The 21,198-nt window shown below is 53.8% G+C and overlaps 8 protein-coding genes across 8 annotated transcripts; 5 read left to right on the top strand and 3 right to left on the bottom strand.

Moving 5' to 3' along the window:
- Window positions 1–526: 526 nt before the first annotated feature.
- Window positions 527–1,621, top strand: J4E93_010520 (uncharacterized protein; the record flags this gene model as incomplete). Its single annotated transcript, XM_049348399.1, has 4 exons — window positions 527–696; window positions 757–869; window positions 939–1,497; window positions 1,549–1,621. 4 exons carry the CDS (start codon window positions 527–529, stop codon window positions 1,619–1,621), a joined length of 915 nt encoding a protein of 304 aa, XP_049194470.1.
- A 918-nt stretch (window positions 1,622–2,539) lies between these two features.
- Window positions 2,540–4,031, top strand: J4E93_010519 (uncharacterized protein; the record flags this gene model as incomplete). The annotated part of the gene is made up of 6 exons (XM_049348398.1): window positions 2,540–2,622; window positions 2,768–2,880; window positions 2,939–2,995; window positions 3,056–3,090; window positions 3,146–3,451; window positions 3,652–4,031. Coding segments are annotated over 6 exons (974 nt in total), but the record flags the coding sequence as incomplete, so codon positions are not given.
- Window positions 4,032–6,345: 2,314 nt separating this feature from the next.
- On the bottom strand, window positions 6,346–8,476 carry J4E93_010518 (uncharacterized protein; the record flags this gene model as incomplete). The annotated part of the gene is made up of 3 exons (XM_049348397.1): window positions 6,346–7,238; window positions 7,287–7,704; window positions 7,997–8,476. The coding sequence occupies 3 exons, from the start codon at window positions 8,474–8,476 to the stop codon at window positions 6,346–6,348; spliced, it is 1,791 nt and encodes a 596-aa protein (XP_049194468.1).
- Window positions 8,477–11,763: 3,287 nt separating this feature from the next.
- J4E93_010517 (uncharacterized protein) lies at window positions 11,764–13,638 on the top strand (the record flags this gene model as incomplete). Its single annotated transcript, XM_049348396.1, has 1 exon — window positions 11,764–13,638. One exon carries the CDS (start codon window positions 11,764–11,766, stop codon window positions 13,636–13,638), a length of 1,875 nt encoding a protein of 624 aa, XP_049194467.1.
- A 306-nt stretch (window positions 13,639–13,944) lies between these two features.
- J4E93_010516 (uncharacterized protein) lies at window positions 13,945–15,600 on the bottom strand (the record flags this gene model as incomplete). The annotated part of the gene is made up of 1 exon (XM_049348395.1): window positions 13,945–15,600. One exon carries the CDS (start codon window positions 15,598–15,600, stop codon window positions 13,945–13,947), a length of 1,656 nt encoding a protein of 551 aa, XP_049194466.1.
- Window positions 15,601–16,181: 581 nt separating this feature from the next.
- CLF1 (NineTeen Complex (NTC) component) lies at window positions 16,182–18,236 on the top strand (the record flags this gene model as incomplete). Its single annotated transcript, XM_049348394.1, has 1 exon — window positions 16,182–18,236. One exon carries the CDS (start codon window positions 16,182–16,184, stop codon window positions 18,234–18,236), a length of 2,055 nt encoding a protein of 684 aa, XP_049194465.1.
- A 276-nt stretch (window positions 18,237–18,512) lies between these two features.
- On the bottom strand, window positions 18,513–19,725 carry J4E93_010514 (uncharacterized protein; the record flags this gene model as incomplete). Its single annotated transcript, XM_049348393.1, has 5 exons — window positions 18,513–18,574; window positions 18,627–18,881; window positions 18,935–18,965; window positions 19,488–19,627; window positions 19,677–19,725. The coding sequence occupies 5 exons, from the start codon at window positions 19,723–19,725 to the stop codon at window positions 18,513–18,515; spliced, it is 537 nt and encodes a 178-aa protein (XP_049194464.1).
- Window positions 19,726–20,363: 638 nt separating this feature from the next.
- On the top strand, window positions 20,364–20,793 carry J4E93_010513 (uncharacterized protein; the record flags this gene model as incomplete). The annotated part of the gene is made up of 2 exons (XM_049348392.1): window positions 20,364–20,685; window positions 20,738–20,793. The coding sequence occupies 2 exons, from the start codon at window positions 20,364–20,366 to the stop codon at window positions 20,791–20,793; spliced, it is 378 nt and encodes a 125-aa protein (XP_049194463.1).
- Window positions 20,794–21,198: the final 405 nt, after the last annotated feature.

Raw genomic sequence — 21,198 nt, 5'->3', positions numbered from 1 at the left:
AGCTCCTCATACAAAACCTCCCACACATGAGTCTGCAGTACAGCCGTGCGTTGGTGAAAGCTATAAATACAACCGTGCTCCACCGTGTTGAAAGTGCCCGTGCCAAGTCGTGAATCAGCTAGTCAAGATTGGTCCGGAGGTATTTCGTACCGACTGCTACTCCTGACGCCATAGTCAGAGTCGAGTAGCAGAAATCTGGCCTCTTAGTAGTACTCTAGTAGGTTGCGCGAACCGAGGAACCAGCGCCGCAGCAACCCTGGGAACAGCCCACACGACGCAATTCAATATATTCACCATCACGCGCAACTGCCAGCTAGCAATCCCACCCTGCAATTTACTAGCCTGCAACAGAAGAAAGTAGTGAGACTCAACACATCAAAGTAAGGCGCAAAGGGTTAGGCCGCTGACATAATCTGACGTTCCGAAGGTCAATCGCGTGAAGGACACCTGTTCGGAGCAGCGCAACCCAATCACCTCTACACCTGCCGCCGCCCACCCTCTCTTCACCTCTACTACACCACCAGCCATGGCGCAGATACGCGGCACCGCTGGCTACCATTTGGGCAACCAGAGCCCCTTTGGCAACTCGGGGCGCAACGACAACAGCACGAACGACCCCAGTCCGCTCGACCAACTGCGCGCCCAGACGAGCAAGCTCGAGGACCTGCTGGACACTGTCTTCGACCCCATCAAGCCGTGAGTCTCAGAACGGTGCCACGACGCTGCCCGCCTGGAAACCGGCTAATTCCCCCGTAGATACCTCCCTGGCATCGGCCGCTTCCTCATCGTCGTTACGTTCCTCGAAGATGCCCTGCGTATTATCACACAATGGACCGACCAGCTCACGTACCTGCACGACTACCGCCACAGTACGTCTCCACTACCCCTCTCGCAGCAGCGCGTGAACATTGGCTAACACGGTCTCTCTCTGTCTGCAGTCTGGAGCGGCGTCACGCACATGTTCCTCATCGTCAACATCGTCCTCATGACCGTCTGCTCCTTCGGCGTCATTTTCCGAAAGTACTCCGAATACAGCGTAGCGGGACTCATGACCGTCGTGGTGCTCCAGGGCATCGGCTACGGCCTCGTCTTCGACCTCAACTTCTTCCTGCGCAACCTGTCCGTCATGGGCGGTCTACTCATGGTGCTCTCCGACTCGTGGGTGCGCAAGAAGTTTGCGCCCGCCGGCCTACCCCAGCTCGACGAAAAGGACAAGAAGATGTACTTCCAGCTCGCCGGACGCGTCCTGCTCATCTTCCTCTTTGTGGGATTCGTGTTCCGCGGCGACTGGGGCTTCTGGAGAATCATTGCTAGTCTTTTGGGACTCGTGGCGTGTGTCATGGTGGTTGTGGGCTTCAAGGCAAAGTTCTCTGCTGTTATGCTCGTGCTTATTCTCAGCGTCTTCAACCTTTACGTTAACAACTGGTGGAAATTGCACCCGCACCACCCCCACAAGGACTTTGCCAAGTACGACTTCTTCCAAATCCTGTCCATTGTGTAAGTACCCTTGTCTTAGTCTCGAACCGCGCATCGCTAATAATCGTTTAGTGGCGGTCTCCTCTTGCTGGTCAACATGGGCCCCGGACAATTTTCCGTCGACGAGAAGAAGAAGGTCTACTAGACTTGGACATGTTCACGCATCACGACACGTGTTTCGACTTTTTTGAACGAAACGGTCGCCTTATATTCGATATATAAACGCATATATGATATTCAATTGGGAAAAAACGAACGTGGTGGGAAAAGGGAGCAATGATGGCGGCTTGGGACATCCACTTCAAAGACCGGACCGTACAAGACAACAATTGGGCGTTGGGAAAGAACGGATGTTGGGCCCTACAAAAGCGGCTGGTTTTCAGTCTATCATCCCCGGCCCGGGAGGTGTCTCTGTGCCAGGCATCTGGGAGTGGCAAACGTTGTGTAGAATTATGGAACGAATCCGGCGTTTGCTTTTCTTACTTGCGAGTGATATGATGGCGATTTGGGCTTATGAATCGCACGTTCTAAAGGGGAAGATGCGTTTTTTTCTTCTTCTGTTACGTATATGGCAAATGCACATTCCCCCAATTCCACTTCCAGCTTCGCCTTTTCTTATGCGCTTTTCGATGTACACTTAACATGACACGGATCGCGGGCCCACAAGCCAAAGTGGAGTATCGGTGAACTCCGCATCTGCGGCATGCCACACACCTGCCATGCGCGGTTTGGTGTGTAGGCTGGTAGGGGTATCTAGACGCGAGGCGCGCCACTAGTTATCTAATCGTACATGTATCCATACGTACCTCGTGGAAGCAAACCAACCAACAGCCATTCCATCTACACCACCAATTCTACCTCACCATCTCATCCGCACACATTGTAATTATGGCGCCGAACAAAATTATTATCGATACAGACCCTGTAAGTTACTTTCCATGTACGAGAGTGCGGGGTAAATGTCGGCGGGGGCCGCAGGCGGGAATACATGGTGGAAGGCGGGTGATTGAGAGTGATTTGTGGCTAATAGAAAATATGGTAGGGCGTCGATGATATTCTCGCTATGCTTCTGGCCTTCTCGGCTAAGAGCGAGGAATTGGATATCTTGATGTTGAGTTTGACGTTTGGGAATGTTGAGGTTAAGAAGTATGTTTTACACATCCTATTTCTGCTACAACCTTCTTTCCACGTTTCGTTTCTATGTGGAAGAAGAGTTATTCGAATTGGGTTCGAGATACACGCTGGATGTGCGTTGGAGAGAGGAGAGAAGGATTGACTGACAAAACAACAGTTGTCTACGCAATGTAGTCACGCTGTTTCATTACATTGAGAAAGAGAGGGCGTGGAGGAAGGAGAATGGCAGGCCGGAGGGGTTTGAGACGTTGAGTGCGAGGAAACCTATTGGTGAGTCTTTGATCGCAGACGATGGTGGAAAAAGCGAGTTGGTGCTAATCTGTGATAGTTGCTGTTGGTGCCGAGGAGCCATTGGCGGAACATATGATGGTCGCGGATTTCTTCCGTAAGTCGGTGGCTCTGAAGATGAATTGGACAGGAAGAGCGAATTGCTGACGTGTTGTAGATGGGATCGATGGGCTGGGAGGTATACATCATAGTGTAAGCTCTTTGTCTTCCAACACGATATTAAAACTTGAGAACTGACCTGATTCAGCATCCACATCTCTCACCAGAGGAGACATGGAAGTCGCTCTTCACACCTCAGCCGAAGAACATGTCGGCTGAAGAAACCAAGGCGCTGCAAAAGGTCAAGGAGAAACACTCGCTCTTCACGCCATCGCTGAAGCCTGCACACGAAGTCATGCTGGACTTGTTGAGGGAAAATGAGCCTGATACGGTCACCATTGTAGCAGTCGGACCTCTGACCAATCTTGCTATTGCTGCTGCGCAAGATCCCGAGACGTTCTTGAAAGTCAAGGAGGTAGTCGTCATGGGCGGTGCTATCGATGCGCCTGGAAACGTAAGTTCTTATCGTTCCCAACTTACGATCTCGCCCTTTGTCGCATCCATTCCCGCTCTCCAGAGCTCTGGAGATGCCATCCACAGCTCTGGAAAAGCCACCCACAGCGCCGTCCACCCCCCCCTCCATCCCCATCCCCCCTTCAACCCAATCAAACAACCCCCCACCTCTCTCCACCACTCACTAAATTACCTCACCAGATGACCCCCGGCGCCGAATTCAACACCTACGCCGACTCCGTAGCCAGCGCGCGCGTCTTCGCCCTCACATCCGCAAACCCGCACCTCACCATGCCCCCCTCGCTCTCAAACCCCCAGAAGAAGCACCAACTACCCCCCTACCCAAGAACGCTCAGCAAGCGCCTAACCATCAAGCTCTTCCCACTCGACACAACAGAACTACACGTCCTGCCCAAAACCATGTACGAAGACTACATCGCCCTAAAACCCATCCACGGCTCCCCCCTCTCCGAATGGACAAGCCTATTCCTCACATCCACATTCGCGAAAAACTTATCCCTGAACCCACAACAAGACCCCACAAAATCCGGGCTTCAACTACACGACCCCTTGACCATCTGGTACGCTTTATGCCCCTCCAACCCTTTATGGAAGTTCAAAGAGGAGGATGTGAGGGTTGAGACGAGTGGGCAGTGGACTAGGGGGTGTACGATTGTGGACAGAAGGGGTAGACCGGTTACGGAGGGGGAGAGCAGTTTGGACGAGGAGGTTGTGGGGGATGCGGGGGGGTGGAGGGATAGTAGGAGGGGGAATCGCGTGGGGTGGTGTACGAGGAGTCCGGGGGAGGGCAAATTTGCGAGGGTGCTTTTGCATAGGGTTTTGGGGGATGGGGAACAGTGGTAGCGTGGGAGTGGGAGTGGGAGTGTGTGGGGTTAGGTAGATGAATGACGTAGAGCTGCAAATACAGGAGCTGGGTGAGGAATGCGTATAACACGCCGCGCCACATGTTCCGGCTTCGCACTCAGACTAGACTTGGCCCCCATCATTTTGCTTCTTCCTCCAGGATCGATATCCCCAGCAGAGTCAGAGACAAGAAGCATGTGTGCAAGCATCTCCAGCCCATACATCCACAAATTTGAACCCAGCAAAGCTTGCTACCCATCCGTCAACCTACCCGCCATCACCCATCCAACCACCCGTACCCTCCTTACACAACGCCTCACCAGGCTAGATAGACAGCGAAAACACCGACAGGTGTACTACATATGTCGCAGCTGGGATGACCCGGTACTATGGATATTCTCCGAAGGGAAGAGGGGGGCTTGTGTAAGCTCTTGTGTTATGGTGATACGAAAACGGCGGTCATTCCGACTGGTTCGCTTGGAGGGGTTTGTGTCAGATATTCTGGGGAGAGGAGGAAGTGGGAGAACACGAAGCGGTTGGGCTGTTTTTTTGGGGGGGTGGTACGGGGGTGGTTGGGCAATTAGTACAGGCTTGGTCCCTGGTGTTGGGTTTGGTGGTATGAGGGATTTTGGGGAGGGAGAGATTGGGTTAGTAGTTGTTTGGAGGAGATGCGGTAGTGAACTGGGTGGAGAAGAACAAATCTTTCCCTGCTCGTCCTCCAACCACCCATACATCTCCCTCAACTCATCAACCCCCATGAGACCCAGTCTAGATACCACGCCATGTCCCCTCCTCATCTGCGCCCCCTCCACTTCATCTCCCTACTCATGTCGTGCACCCATGCAGTCCGGCTCCACCTACTCCATCAAGCTGCTTGCCGGCAATCATAAGGGGAAGCGAATTTCCGCCACCGGCACTTTCTCCGCTTCGTGCCATGTCGTACGGGAGACGTTGTCGCGTTGCGTCATCTGCGTTGTGCGAAAAGGGAAGAGAGGACAGAGACCAGAGAGCTAGCTGGGGCTGAAGGGTTTGGGGGCGGTAAGGCAGGCAAAGTGGGAATCGGGAACTGGGGTCTACATGATGTGAAGATGGAACTATACAGGTTTGCAGAATCCATGGGTTTGGGAACGGAAGTTTGGTTGAACATGGAGGCGATGCAGACTTCTAGGTTGTCAATTAATAGTAGGTGTTCGATCTTTTCTGTTTGAACAGGGTGGGGACGGTGTGTACTGTTTGGCTAGGCTACATGTCCGGGTGAGCGGGATTGGGAATGGGAGGAAGGAGGGCGGGTTCACCGCTGGTCTAGTGTTACACAGAGAGCCGAGAGATCGTGATCAACCCACCGCACCCCATATAAGAAGAAATTCGAAGAGGTCTGCAGCATACATCAAGGTGAAAATACGCAAAGTAGGCAACCTGACGTCAAAGTAGACTCCACGGTGTTTGGTTGTCGTTTCTTGGACGTGATAACTGCAGAGATCCAATCAGACCCAAGAGGCTACAATAATCACTCGATTTGCGTATATTTGAGAGAGATGATGCCATTGTAGTCTCCTCACATGTGAAATACAGCTCCAAATACCGCAATGCAACCGTCTTCACATATTTCCATAAAGGTTGAAAGTCCAGAGGACGAAGATAGATTAAAGCCAGACCTCTGTATACTAGGTCTGACATGATCGAAGAGAAGGAAACAGGATACGATCGAGGGTATATCTTGTGTGAATGCCTGCCGCAAAGGAAAGAGAGATACATGCTTAAGGTGCCACCAGCTCCGTACGCGGTAGATGCAACTGCGAGGAAGGGAGAATCATGAAAACGTGCATTTGGGGGATGAGAAAGGTTTGTTCTGGCCCCTGGGAATATAATTCATAAACGAACGCAAATGCCAGCAAATGGCAAAAGAGGGATGAAACGCCACCGCTGAGATGATGCAAAAGATGAACGCGGACTTTCCAATTCTTACTAATGTGGCCCGAAGGCTACGGCAACTTTATTTGATTCTCAGGTTGCTCCTATGCCCGCATGTCGTCATTGAGGGAAGCCACCCTGTTGTTGTTGGTGACTTGAAGGCATTCGCGAGGCAGTCCACGAGAACATGGCCATGTCGCAGATACGCGCAAGAACCTGCTGGCTGGATGCACGGCTCTCATGACTGATGAACGACATAGCGACACAAAGCTTATTCAAGTCGCTGTCTGGACTTTGGTCGACCTGGGGTGGCAGAGCGTTGGGGAAACCACCAATGCGGCTACCGTAATGACGAGCGATCGCAATCGAGTAGATGGCATCGCGCACCTCGTGCATGCACAGGACGCCACGTAGTACTGAGAGGGCGCCGTCGGCTGCTCCAGGCGGGGCAGTGTCTGAGCCCGAGAATTGGACAAAGTCTCCGAGATGTTGCCAGAAGTCGACTTGCGACCTCTTGATATCATCAAGCGTAGGGGGATATGCCAATTGACGTGTGGGGTTTGAGTCCAGGTTTTGATTCGTCATAAGAGCTTCCAGCACGTCGAGGCGCGCACGGGTTTCTCTCATCGCGAAGTCTTCGCCTTCTGGCTGTGCTCCGTTGGTGCCTGGAAGATTCTGCTTGCACGTACTCAGCAAGTGCCATAACAAGCGAGCCTCTTGACTAAAGACGCCGGTCATGTCGGTATCGGCGGTAGCCTTGTACTTGATGGTCTCGGTGAAGAAAGCGGCCTCTTCATGTAGGGAGCGGTCGTTAAAGACTCTGTTGAGAGCGTTGTTGTTCGTCGAGAACCAGTTGGTCTCAAGTACGAGGTCGAGCCCTTGGCAGTAATCGTTAATAAAGATGCGGGAGAACTCGTCGTCGATTTCACGGGGCACTGGCGAGGTCCGCTGAGGAACCTCGGGCGGGCTGTGGTTGCAGATGCCAAAGATGTCTTGGATACCCAACCGCTTGCCTGAATCTGCGTTAGGACTGTGATGGCGATATGGAGCAGGATACCAACCTTTCATGGGCTCTGGCGGAGGCGGGTGGTAGTTGGCGCCTGGAGGCCCTCTCATGTTGGGATCCATGGGGTGCACGCCGTTGTAATGTTGGGGTGGCTGTAGATTGGGATCGGCTTGCGCGAGTGCAGGGTCTATGGCGTGGAAGTTGCCTTGCTGGTGTTCGCCACTCGTAGCAGGAGCGGCAGTCGCGTACCCCGCGGACGAGGCAGGCGCGTACCCTTGGGGTACCGGACTTTGGCTGTAGTTGGAGGAGGAAGGTGCGGGCGCCGGTGCGCTTGTCGCGTGGGGTGCGGGCGCGGAGTTGGGAGCAGGTTGTATTTGGGCGGGACCAGATTGCTGCTTGAAAATCGGGTCGTAGCCCAAGCACTCTCGTTTGCTCTTCTGGCAGTTCCGGCACATGGGGTGGGCTTCGTCGCACTGTCGGGGTGGTGGTTAGCGCATGAGCAGGTGAGTAGTGATGTTGGTGCGCGATGCAGAAAATTTGCCAGAAATCGGCGCAGCTGTATTTGCAGCCCGCAACGGCGATGTTGCGAGGCAAAGTGCTGCAGCCCACTGAATAGCAGTGTTGCTGCACAGCCGGTCGCTTCTGACACGCGAGAGGTTGGATTAGAGGAGTTTGGGTTCCTCGCTCGGTTAAGCAAGCGACAAGCAATAGCTCCTCTGACATCGCGTCGCGTCTGCACCGCGTTCCATTGACGTATGCACTCACCTTTATTCTCCGTTTGCGACATGTCAGACAGCCAGTCTTGGTGCGACGCTTGATCTCCTTCTTGTGGCGACCACCAGACAGCACTCTCTGGTCGCCCTGCGGCGGCAGCTGGTATCGCATGGCATTGAATTGCGGGCCCATGTTGCCCATCATGGGCGGGCCTTGCTGCGCATGCGCTGGGTGAGGATAGTACTGCGGCATACCGTGCTGCGGCGGCGGGAGCGGAGAGCCCATGGGCTGGGGCGGCTGCTGAGGTTGCGCCTGGGGCTGCTGGCCGTCCTGCAGACGTATTGGCGGCAGATTGAGGGGCGGCAGCGACATGTTGGAGCCCTGGGGAGAGCTGCGGTAGCCATCGTTGCTCTGCTGGCCCTGGGGCGGCGGGTAGGTATACGTGGGCTGCATCGAGGGCGACGGGTACGAGTGCGGTGAGGGATAGGCGACGGCCTGCTGCTGGCGCGACTGCATGTTAGGATCGGCCATGCTCTGGTGGGAAAAGTGCGAAGGGGCCGGCGAGTAGGGCGCCTGGGAGATGTGGGTGGAAAAGTCGTGCGACATGGGCTAGCAATGGAGTCTGCCACCGGGGCGCTCTTCAGTTCTTGGGGATGTCTTGAAGAGCACGGCGGCGCTAGAAAGCTTGAGGCGGATGGGAAGAGGGACGGCAAGCCTGGCAAGGAACTGGGATTAGCTGAGTTGGCGAAGGCGTTATGACCCGCGGAACAGGGGCCTGGCCTCGCTCGGTTCGACGCCGCCGCGCTGCACGTAGTTGTGCGTGCACTACATAGATTGGGATAACAAATACGTGAACGACGCAAAGACTAACAAAGTCCAGGGAATGAAAGTGAGAAGGGCTAAACTATGATAGATGATAGATGGGAAGGATGAGGGAGATGAAGACCTGGCATGCCAGCTGCCGCTCCCTGAAATGCATCGCGCGCGATATCCCTCACTCATCTCGTCCGTCTAGGAGGCAGCGAGTGGACTCAGTGGAGGGTGGGCTGCAGCTGGCTAGCCGCCTTTAGCAGGTAATGAGGGCGCATGTGGCAGTGCCATGAAGGAATCAACCGACTTTACTTACAAGCTGCCTACAAGCGAGTCTCGCTTGAGCGGAAGGTAGCGAACAGGGTACTGCTGTCCGACGGGCTAGCGACGCGCGACGATGAGCTGGCCGAGGAGAGCGGCGGCAGAGGAGCAATTCTAGCGACGAGAGGGCGGCAGGCCAATGCAGCCAGAGCAATCGGGCATTTCTTCAGCAAAAGGCTAAAGGCGCAGACCGCTCCCCAGCGCAAAAAGAACTTCAGCATGCCAGGGCCGCTAGCCTGCATCGGGCCAATCACGTGCCGCTCTGCGCTGCGCACTGGGGCCCGCCACACTGTTCTTCCTGCAATCAGCGTCGTCCCGTCCGCTGCTGCACCTCTCTATTGCCCATTACCCAAGTACCTTACTGAGCCGAGCCTCGTGCGGCGTGCAGCGACATTCTGACCCGCTTAGACACACCATGCAGCCGCCCATACCACCCACACTGCACCGTTTGCGTTGCTCAACCCTCATCCGACGGACTGGCAGAATTTGATTAAGGCTGATTGCGCAGTACCTGGGTCCCGGTCCAGCCGGCGCGAGCGGCATCTCTTCGAGAACACCTCCCTCTTGCACCCTCTGCACCCTCACTGCTCGCTTAGCTATCGGTGGCTTGCTCCTGCATCGTCACGACGAACCATTCTGTGCCTGTTTGCACATCTCTGATGCCGCGTATTCTTAGCCTGCCCTTATTTCACTGCCCATTTCACTGCGCAATCCTTTGCTCCCACTGCGGGTGACGTAGGTAGCTCCCGATGTGACAATCGTGCAATGGTGCGCTGTCCAACGATCAAGCACACGAGCATTCGATCTCCAGACTGCGTCTTACGGGCCGGTTTCCCTTCCAGGGTGGCCAGCGGCGCGCCTCGTCCTATCTAAAGCGCTCGCTGACATCAACTTCCGCCTGTCCAATTCAATCTCCCTGCCTATTTACCCGCAATGGGCATATCGCAAGGGCGGCTTCCATTGCCAGCCACAACGCCGTATCTGAAGACATCTGGCGGAATCCTCCATGGGTTATCTGCGGGTAAATAAACGCATATCGGGTTAAGCCATTGCCTGCTAGAGCTGAGTGTGACCAACCTGTAGGAGGTGCATCACCGGCAAGACTTGTCCTTCCGTCTGGGTAGCACTAGGAGGCCGCCAACACGTGTCGAGATATCTACTGGACACCTCACCATTGTCGCCGAACAACCTTCGCGCCAAACAAGCTGGTTGGACTTTGCGATGCGACATGCGATGCGACAGGCGATACTGCATTGCGAATCCCTTGTCCAATGTTGCACAAGCAAAGACCCTGGTCCTAGGGCTGACAAGGTGCATCTAACAGGCCGCTACCAGTGCGCGCGCAGGGAAGTCTGCACTCGGTGCGACCACGAACACAGCGCCAGAGAAGCCTGTGGAACACTGCTAATTGTCGTTCGTTCGCAAAGTGTCTCTCGCGGGCGCCCGCTGAGACATGGTAAGATCTCGTCTATCGCAGTGCACAGAAAAGCCAGGTCAGGGATACCCCCGCAAACGAAAGCATCGAACGCTTCTCGAACAAAGTTGAACGCCAGCCGAGCGAGCTTTGCGCATCATCCTTCCGCCCCGCTCTCGCCTACAGACCGCCTGAAGCGACAGGTGTCTTGATCATCGCTGCAATACGAGATGCATCGGGCTTTGCAAGGGATGGATTTCTCCCTTGTTCATTTGAATCTCGCACAATAACTTTTTGTCTTGTTATGCCTGATCTCGCAACAATGGCTGCGTCGTGCGGTGGCCACTTCTTACCCAAAGCTGCAGACCCTGAATAAGTTCACGCCATTGAGTTCACACTAATTATTGCTGTCGCGAACCGACTCGGCTTTACCCTGGAGTATCCCAGAATCTTGAGTAGGGATAGTCAGCAGCACAGACATCGGCCAAGCGATATCCACGGTGTAGGAATCGGCGCGTTGCTCGTTCATTCCATAATCATGGTCGCGCACTCTGACCACCTCGACACCAACTTCAAGCTGTGTGAACCTGAGTCATCTCGAACACAGAAATTTCCGTAGCTCAAGGACGCTGGAAATTTCCGATACTTCTGCGGTTCATGAATATCATTCTGATCTGCCAGTACTACACGTTCACTAGAACCAGGCAACAGCTTTTCTGAGTGCGTTAGAGCCACATTGTAAGTATGGCGATTCCACACGCGGCGACGATATGATGGGCAACCACAGTTTGAACATGCAATGGAAAACCATGGTTCGTGGTTCATCCAAAGAGTCATGAAATTAAGGGTCGTCGTGCATGCGAGGGCGTTGAGAGGCAGGGCTTAGCGTATGGAAAGGGCTGATGCTATCATCGCAAGACTTAGGAACCAAGGTAGGTGAACACAAACTACTGTGTCTACTTCGACTCGTAGGCATCTCGCAAGTTCTGACTGGCACGTATCTCTCCAATATGAAATTGTTGATTCGCCCTTTTCTTTGTGGTACTTTGGTTGTCGTGGCCTCCACCTTCAGGCTGCCATTTCGGTACCGTGGGACGCACCTCAGCAGAATTGTACAAAATAAGGGGACAGACACCCTCTATCTTCTACTTTCTCATATCGTCGCTCGGTCTTCATCTTGTGCACATTGACTACCGAACTACCACTTTGTCCAACCGGCACTTCACAATACCTCTTTCGGCTCGTCTAACCCCAGCACGAACCAATTTCCAACATGTCCACAACACTAGACCAACAAAAACAGGCCGCATACACCCTCCTCTCTGGTATGCTCACAAGCGTCCTACAAAAAGAGTGGAAAATAACAGACCGCTATTCGGCACAGTCGTCCGCCCTCCTCGACATACTACTCCTCCCCAAGCCAGCCCCAGCCCCAACCCCAGCTCCCATCGCCCCCATCAAGATCCAGAAACAAAGCATCTTCCGCCTAGGCAACAGGACATTCGACCTCGGCCCCGAACACGACTCCTCCGCCAGTTCCTCCGACGATGATGGTGACGCTCCGATCCGGAATGCGCGTCAGCTTAAGAGCGAGATGCGTAGGGTTAATGCGATTCAGAGGAGGGCGGGAAGGAGGGCGGAGAGGGGGAGGAGGAGGATTGAGAGGCATCTTGGGAAGATGGAGGGGGTACTGGAGTTTGAGACGGAGACGAAGATTTTGGAGACTACGAAGAGGGGGGCGGAAGCCCCAGGGAGGTTGTTGAGGGAGCTGGAGGACTACAATAGTCCTGCGAGGGGGAGTCTGCTTAGCGATAAGTCCATGTCGCCTCGAAGTGCTGAGTTCAGTTCGACGGCTAGTGAGGGCAACCAGGAGGTTGCCGACTACGACGGTATCAACAGCCCAATGTCGGAACCCGTACTAGCACCCAGGCGACTACAGCGCTCGGGGCCGCACATCAAGTATGTCAAGCCGGCATCTAGCCAGCGACGCGGCCTTGCTCAAAAGGATTACCTAGGGCGACCACAGCGCCACTGCAGCGACTGCGACCGTACGTTACTGGCCTCCCACTGGACATGCCACGTCAAAGGCCGAATGCATCAAGACAATGCAGCTCGGGACAAGCAATCCCCTCCTGTGCAGGGCACCAAGACTAGACAAGAGTATATGCGCGGCTTGAAGCAGTATTGCGTGTACTGTGACCGTCAGGTCCATTCGAGGGGCTGGGGCGGCCATTTGAAGGCGCGAGCGCATTGGGAGAATGTGGCGAAGGCCAAAGCGGATGAGGAGGACATCCACCTTCATGCCCCGACACCAGAGTCTGTGGTCACGTCCGTGGAAGGGGAAGAGCAGAAAGAAGAAGAGGAGGAGGAGTATGAGGATGACGGCTTCGGCGAAGAAGGATACGAATATGGTCACTATTGCGATGACTGCGAGGTCACGTTCGCTGGTGCGAACTGGGCGCGGCACTTGACTTCGGCAGGCCACGTGTTTAACGTCATTAAAAACTCTCCGGGGGATGAGGATATGACGTCCGATGACGATGAGGAGGAGGAGGAAGAGGAGGAGAGCATGGCAGACTATGATTCTGCCACTGATGGGGAGAGCATCGTGTATGATGATGCCACGGATGAGGATTCTGCGTCACCATCGCCCTCGCCATCATCTTCATCCTCACCTTCGCCCTCCTCCGCCATTTTCAATGAGGGAATCACATTCCCGCACGACGGCACACCGGTTGCGGAACTCGCATCGACCCCTTCCCTCACATCTTCGCCCAACTCCCCCGCTTCCCTCGCTTCCTCGCCTCCTTCCACTCCCGCTAGTGCTGAGTTCACTTCGGGAGTGAACTTCTACTGCGAGACCTGCAGGGTCACCATCTTGTCTGCAGACCCTTGGGAGATCGATGAGCATGTGGCTGATCACGCATATGCAGCTTGCGAGAAGGAAGAGGTGGTGGGGATGGATTGGTTGAGTCAGCTGAGGGAGGCTGCTGGGTGGGTGAAGGATGTGGAGGTGGAGGTGGAGGGTATGGAGGGGGTAGAGGAAGTGGAGCAGGGTGGCATGGAATGCGAATACAATGGGTGGGCATGGAGAACGGGATTGGATGGTAAGCTGCTTGGGAGTATACGGCGTAGTCCGTCTTGTTAGAGATCGAGCGTGGATTGATATGTATCCACCAGGATACCTTATAAATATGTGTAACTAGCGGAGGAGCGTCGGTGTAGTCTACTAAGATATTTTCAGCATGGTATTTACACAGTTTAATGAGCATAACCATATTGAATTTCCAGCTATCTGAATATCCCTGCAACGTCCCAACGTATAGGTATCGAGAGTTATCCCACAGTGAAACGCCGCCCAATGCACTCGCACTCACTGCAATGCCACGAAAACGCCATATATGCTGACCAGATACCATATCACCCCCACAACCATAACAACGGAGACGACCAGCTAAGTATCCGTCTTGGGCTTCTTGTTCGGCAGCGCCGGCACCTTGAAACCGCCAGCATCCACCTTCGAGCTACCGTTGAGCTGCGTGAATGAACCACCCTTGAACCACCTATCCTCGTCTGCCTTTCTCTTACGGTTGGCTTCCTCACGCGCCTTGGGATCGACCAACTCGAGGCCTTGCACAGGTGTGAACGCGATGGAGTTCGTTCCCGCACCACCAAGGCCCACACCACCGGTTCGTAGACCCTGTGCACGTAGACTGGTCGCCGTACCGCTCCCGCCAAAGCCTTTGAGAGACGAGGCTGCACCAAGAGTGGTATCTGTGCCCCAGCCGGGGTTCTTCTTGCTGAGTTTGGCGCGGGTCTTGGGGTCGATTTGTTGCGCGCGGAGGCGTCCAGTGTCTGTGGCTCCGATCATGCCCATGCCTGCTACGGAGTCGCCATATCCAACTTCCTTCTCTTCTTTGCCGAACGTCATCCGGTTTTGGGCCTTGCGTATCTCGGTCATTGCTGTTGCTTCCTTGGCCTTGCGCGCTCGTCTTCCTCCACGCTTCCGGCTGGGCTTCTCATCGGGTACGGGAAGGGCCCTTCCTCCAGCCTTTTGGTTCGCTGGCATCTCCACCAACTTGTCCAACCGACGCTCACACTCTTTCCTCAGGTCCATACCTATATCGGCAGTGCCGGAGTTGGAATGGGCGTCCACACGCGCGGCGAGAATGACTTTAGCCGCCACAATACGTAGCGCTTGCTTCCTAAGATCCGGCCTTTGATTCTGGATAATGTCGCTGTGGTACAGGTAACCCTCGTGCCTCAGACCCATATTCGAAAGTCCGACGGTAGCTCCTGAGACTTTGGTCGAACCTAGGGGAGCGATGTTGCAAGCGGGAGTCTTAGCTAGGTTCGCGATACCGCCAGAGTATGAGATGAGATGGGCTGCGGTCAAACTACCAATGAGCGCGGTAAGGTTAGGCGCGAACAGCTCAGTTCGGGACTCGACGAAACCCAGAATCTTGGACTTGGCGGCGTGTAGCTCGAGCAGCAGATGGCATGCGTTTGACACTAGGTCCAGCTCGGATTGTTCAAGAAGTCTTCCTTCGACGCGCGTAGCTTCGATCTCGACAATCATGACCTGGGCAGGTTCCATTCCTTCGATTTGCCTCAGCTTGGGACTAATGTCTTTGATGCTCGACAAAGGTCCGCCGCCGATGACCAAACATGCTTTGGCGTAGACGACAGGGTTCTTGATCAGATCCTCCAAATGGGGGAAGAAGGCCGAATAGTGGTCGCGAATGAACTTGTGGACGCTAGCAGTCTCGCCATCGATCTGTGTGGAGAACTCGTTGGCTTCTGTGAGGAGTTGGTATTCCGGAGATTCCTCAAACGACTCGCCCTCGACTATGTCCATCTGGTCCTTAGCCTCTTCGATGCGCTTGAGGACGGGGTCCAGGTTCGTCTTGAGCTGCTGCGCGGATCGAATGTCGGCCGGCCCCTTGTTTTCCTTGTCCTTGTCCTGCTGCTTCTCGCGGTATTGCGCCTCCTCGTCGACCATCTCATCGTCGTCGCCAGAAGCCTCGGCGAAGTCATTCTCCAGATCCTGGACATCCTCATCACCACTGTCTGCGAAGTCCGCCAGAAGCTCTTGCTCGAGAGTCGCCATGGCAGAATGTAGGCTGGGGGTATTCGGGGTATGTGCGGGTGAGCGTCGCTACCAGGCAATAGCAGTTGGGGGTGTGTCGAGGAAGTCGCGACGGCGGCCAGAGGTTACCCTCCTAGTGGATATCGGTTGAGTGCTGAGTTCGGGATCGTTGGTATACTACGTACCTGTTGCCTGGGATGGCCGCCGGTCGAGTTTTGAATGCGCGCGGGTGAGTGTCGTGGGGAGAGAGAAGTTGCGACGGCAGTGACGTGAAAGTGCTAATTGCTTGGCGTGCAGCGGATAAAAGTTGCGCTAAGGCAGTCGCGTTCTCACGTTACAGAATAATCTTGTCGCATCGCAGAACGACGACCTAGATACGACAATTGCTATCGCCAAGCTATTGTACCGTAGTCGTACTGCGTAGGCATCCGCGATCACGTGTTCGGCGGTTCGATCCGGACCAACCTTTGGAGCTCTGTTACTCCGACACGACCCAGGCGCGACAGCCTTCACGTCCGACGTGCGCCTCGCCCTCTCTCACCATCACGCGCATACCGTTACATCCCATATAACGCCCTTGATCATCATATTCGAACGCCAATATGGAGGCCTCACGAGGACCCCCGCGGGTCAAGAACAAGGCCGCGGCGGCTGTCCAGATCTCTGCCGAACAATTGCTGAGGGAAGCCGTCGACCGTCAAGATGAGAAGCTCAAGGCGCCAACACAGCGCTTCGCCGACATCGAGGAGCTGCATGAGTTCCAGGGGAGGAAGAGGAAGGAGTTTGAGGACTATGTGCGGCGGAACCGCATCAACATGAACAACTGGATGCGCTATGCTTCCTGGGAGCTGGAGCAGAAGGAATTCCGACGTGCCCGCTCCATTTTCGAACGAGCTCTCGATGTGGACTCAACCTCCGTCCCGCTATGGCTGCGATACATTGAGAGTGAGATGAAGCATCGTAATGTTCAGCACGCCCGTAACCTTCTCGACCGCGCTGTGACCATTCTTCCGCGAGTCGACAAGCTGTGGTACAAGTATGTCTACATGGAGGAGACGCTAGGCAATATCGACGGTGCCCGCTCGGTCTTCGAACGCTGGATGCAGTGGGAGCCTGAGGAGGCGGCATGGAGCTCATACATCAAGTTGGAGAAGAGACACGGCGAATTTGAGAGATGCCGGGCAATCTTCGAGCGCTTCACCGTCGTTCATCCGGAACCCAAGAACTGGATCAAATGGGCCAAGTTTGAGGAGGAGAATGGCACCAGCGACCTCGTGCGCGATGTCTACGGTACCGCCGTCACAACACTGGGAGACGACTTCATGGATGAGAAACTTTTCATGGCATACGCGAAGTTCGAGGCAAGACTGAAAGAGCTGGAACGTGCCCGAGCCATCTACAAGTTCGCCCTTGATCGTATGCCACGATCGAAATCGGTCAACCTACACAAAGCCTTCACAACCTTCGAGAAGCAGTACGGAGACCGAGACGGTATTGAAGACGTAATCCTGTCGAAACGACGTGTACACTACGAGGAGCAAATCAAAGAGAACCCCAAGAACTACGACAGCTGGATCGATTTCGCCCGACTGGAAGAGACGTCTGGCAACCCCGACCGAGTCCGCGACATATATGAGCGAGCGATCGCCCAGATACCACCCACACAGGAGAAGCGCCACTGGAGACGGTACATATATCTTTGGCTGTTCTATGCAGTCTGGGAGGAGACAGTTTCGCACGACATTGAGCGCACCCGTCAAATATACCAAGAGTGCATACGTTTGCTGCCACACAAGCGCTTCACGTTCGCCAAAGTATGGCTGGCTTTCGCTCATTTCCTTGTGCGACAAGGAGAGCTTACCGCTGCACGTAAGCTGCTCGGTCAAAGTTTGGGCATGTGTCCAAAGGACAAGCTTTTCAAGGGCTACATCGAACTGGAGATGAAGCTCTTCGAGTTCAACCGTTGTCGGCAGCTGTACACCAAGTACATTGAGTGGAATGGCTCAAACTGCCATACATGGATCAACTTCGCCAACCTAGAGCGTGGTCTCGACGACCTTGACCGTGCGCGGAGCATCTTCGAAATCGCCGTAGACACGCAAGAGATGGACATGCCAGAAGTTCTATGGAAAGCATACATCGACTTCGAGGAGGAAGAAGGCGAGTACGGCCGCACACGCGCACTCTACGAGCGCCTCCTCGAAAAGACCGACCACGTCAAAGTCTGGCTCTCCTACGCCCAATTCGAACTCGGCGTCCCCGACGAAACCACCCCCGAAGACGACGAAACAATCAGCGAGCTCGCCAAATCCCGCGCTCGCCAAGTCTTCACCCGCGCGCACACGCGCCTCAAGGAGAAGGACCTCAAAGAAGACCGCGTGGCGCTTCTCTCTGCGTGGAAAGCGTTCGAAGACGTTCATGGAACAGCGGAGGACAAGGACAAGATCGAGAAACAGATGCCCCGCAAGGTCAAGAAGAGGCGTAAGTTGGACGACGACAGCTTCGAGGAGTATGTCGATTATGTTTTCCCGGCCGACGACGAGAGTGCGGCGAAGTTGGCCAAGCTTATGGCGAATGCGCAGAGGTGGAAGATGGCGCAGGCTGCGAAGGCGGCTGCGGAAGAGAATGGGGATGCGGTGGATGGGGGTGGAGAGTAGGTGTTTTTGGGATGTTTGGGAGGTGGGGTGTATGTAGGATAGAGAAGCTAGAGAAAGGTGTTCTATCCCTTCGCCAACACTCGTCGTGTATTCTGCTGCTTACTGAATGTGTATTATGCCACTATCGCTCTATCACCTTCTAAGAGTTGGTAAGGCATCATCTCTATTCTTTCAGATTGGACAGTGGAGAGGATGGCTTTTATCGCTGGCACTATGACCGTGGCATGATGATTCCACTAGATGCACATCCTTTCCCATGTAGACAGGACCAAGAGGTCATTCCAGCGTCTGTGAGTTCATCGTGGATTGCTTCTCAGCCTTCTTCTTGTACGCCTCAACTAAACCTAGTCAGCGAATGGATGTGAAAGTGCCCCAGACTTCTTCACTTACCCATGATCTCCTTCATTTCTTTCCGCAGGTCGGCAAGGAGCTTTTCATAAGCTTGGATCACGGATAACCCCGAAGCTGATGACATGATTGGAGACCAAACGGGGCGGGCGTTTTCGACTGTCTTGAAGAGTGGCCTTGGAGGGAAGACAACGACATAAGCGGTGAATTGATTCTTGTCTCCCGGAGTATCACTACTGACGACGTCGAATTTTGAGCCTCCCGGGTGTTTCGCACCGTGAATGACGTGGATGTGGGCTGTGGAGCAAGTTAGTCATGCGAGAAGGAGTGATACCTATCCAGAAACGTACAGAGTATGGTGGCTCTGAGTGCCTCTTCTTCCTGTGCTTGAGAAGTCATGTTGGATCTTGTCGCTTGGAAATTCGGACCGGGGGTAGATTCACGAAGATAGTGTAGGGACTGAGAAAGCAAGAGGCTAAGAGCAAAGTATTTATTGTAGAGTATTCGCACCAAGACCGTTTGCGGCCTTGCCTCTTCCTTCACTTGACCCGGTCAATTTCGCACTTGCTAAGCTCTAATGACTTGATCGCAAATAGCAAATGAAAGACCGTATGTGTTGAAACCTTGTTCTCGGGATTGACACAGCTTCGGGACAGCCACGAAACCAGACATTCTCTAGATCTTAGAGAAACTTGGTAGCCATAATCCCGAGTCGCTGGTATCGATACCGATCACATTTCATCTGTGGTTTGTCAGTCAATAGTTCCAATGTATTGCTGTCCCATTTCACTAACTCCACTTTTGGCGAAGCAGCTTTCGCAGATGGCCAAGGAGCGCGTCATAGGATGACGACACTGTAGGGCATGGCGCGACGCCTTGGACTTTGGTACACTTGCAGGAGACGACGCTACCTGCCGCATAGGGTTTTGTCTTGGGGTATACGACGAGGCTAGTGACATAGCTGCCACGTTCGTCGATGCAGGAGATGACATCGAATTCGGATCCAGCTGGGTATTCAGGACTGAACATCGCGCGGCCGTGGGCTAGTTGTGTCAGCAGTATTTATATAAGGATAACCACGTTGATACATACAGATGACAGCGGCTTTGAGGGCCTCTTCTTCTTGTGCTCGGGAACTCATGTTTGCTGTTGACTGGAGAGATTCTGGGATGGTTGTAGTAGAGGTGTAGTAGAGAAGTAAGAATTAGAAGATACCAGACGCGATATAAATACTTGTTCTGCCAAGACGTAAAGCTGCGGTCTCACCTTCACCTTGACTTTAGCCCTTCCCGTTTCGAATCTGCCAAGGTCCGATACCGCGTTTGCAAACAAAAAGAGCAGGTGCAAATTTGCCACATTTGCAGCGAGAAGGCTACTTACTTACAAAAAAAGCTAAGAAGGCTACATTGTCTTGACAACTTACAACGTGAAGTTCTTGTGGAGATGTGGACTTTAGGGTGCCAAGTCGTGCATGTAAGTTGTTGACCCGAACGGTGTATCCGTTTTGCTCAGCAACAATCACGCAAAGCTAGGGAAGAGAAACGTTGGCTTGACACATGTAAAACAGCTTGAACCAAGTGAATACATCTACAGAATCGGGTCTCGTTTCTTGGCACACAAAATACTTATTGCCAAATACGTTCCCTGCTGTCTACTTCCTCCATCTTACCCTCACGTCTAAGCAATCGACTACGAAAGCAAAAATGGGAGACTACAGTCATGTCATGCACGAAGAAGCGCTTGCTACGCGCATACTGTGTAAGCCTGAACGTATCAAACATGTCTTTGTCCATGCAGCTAACCTATTCGAAAGCCCAGGCCCGCGCTATCTACGGCCCAAGGTATCCCCATGGCTCTACGGTCAATGTCATCTACAGCAGCGAGAAATACGCAGACCGGGACCTCGTCGCATGGCTCATCGTTTACCCAATGCCAGACAATGCTGCCTTCAAGACTGGAAAAACCGTATCGAACGAGTGGACTCCAATTCTAAAGTCGCGGCGCATAGGCGAAAAGGGAACTTGTTCCACCCTTCAGCGAGGCTACCAAGATCTTCTGGGGAAGCTGCGTAACATGATGGTCGAGACTATGGCTTCCATGGGTAAGTAGAAGAATGCGATGATTTGAGGGAAATGCTCGCTGACAGACGGCAGAGAAGACGGAGGAGGCAGAGAAGTTGAAGAAGGACAACATCAGCACTGATAAGTAATCGGCGCTGAATCAGCGGCTTGCGGCCAAGCTGTCAGTCGACTGATAGAAGGATATATGCATTGAGTCTCTTTGCTGGCAGTCATAGATAGTAAGAAAACGGGTTACCGCACTGGCAGATACGAATTTGGTGGGGTCGAAATGAAGGTGAAGATGAGATGTACCTAGGTATATCAGCGCTTCGGCCCATACAGTTTTCGCAATAGACCCTCTACTCTTGATTGTCTGCTTCTTACTCTGACTCTCTCATACTCCCACGCTAAGACCAAAGCCCTGCGCGACAAAAGCCACGATGTCGTCCAACTTGGATGATAACGGTGAGCATCAATCCGAATAGACACTCAAAGCGACTATACTATGTAAGTCCGTTCGATTCGCAGTCGCAGTACATACATAACATCCCCAA

Source organism: Alternaria ventricosa (assembly GCF_023758065.1).
Source record: "Alternaria ventricosa strain BMP 2768 chromosome Unknown scaffold_31, whole genome shotgun sequence".
NCBI classification, from domain to species: Eukaryota; Fungi; Ascomycota; class Dothideomycetes; order Pleosporales; family Pleosporaceae; genus Alternaria; species Alternaria ventricosa.
The sequence above is the reverse complement of the archived record's forward strand: the minus strand, read 5'-3'. Positions and strand labels throughout refer to the sequence as shown.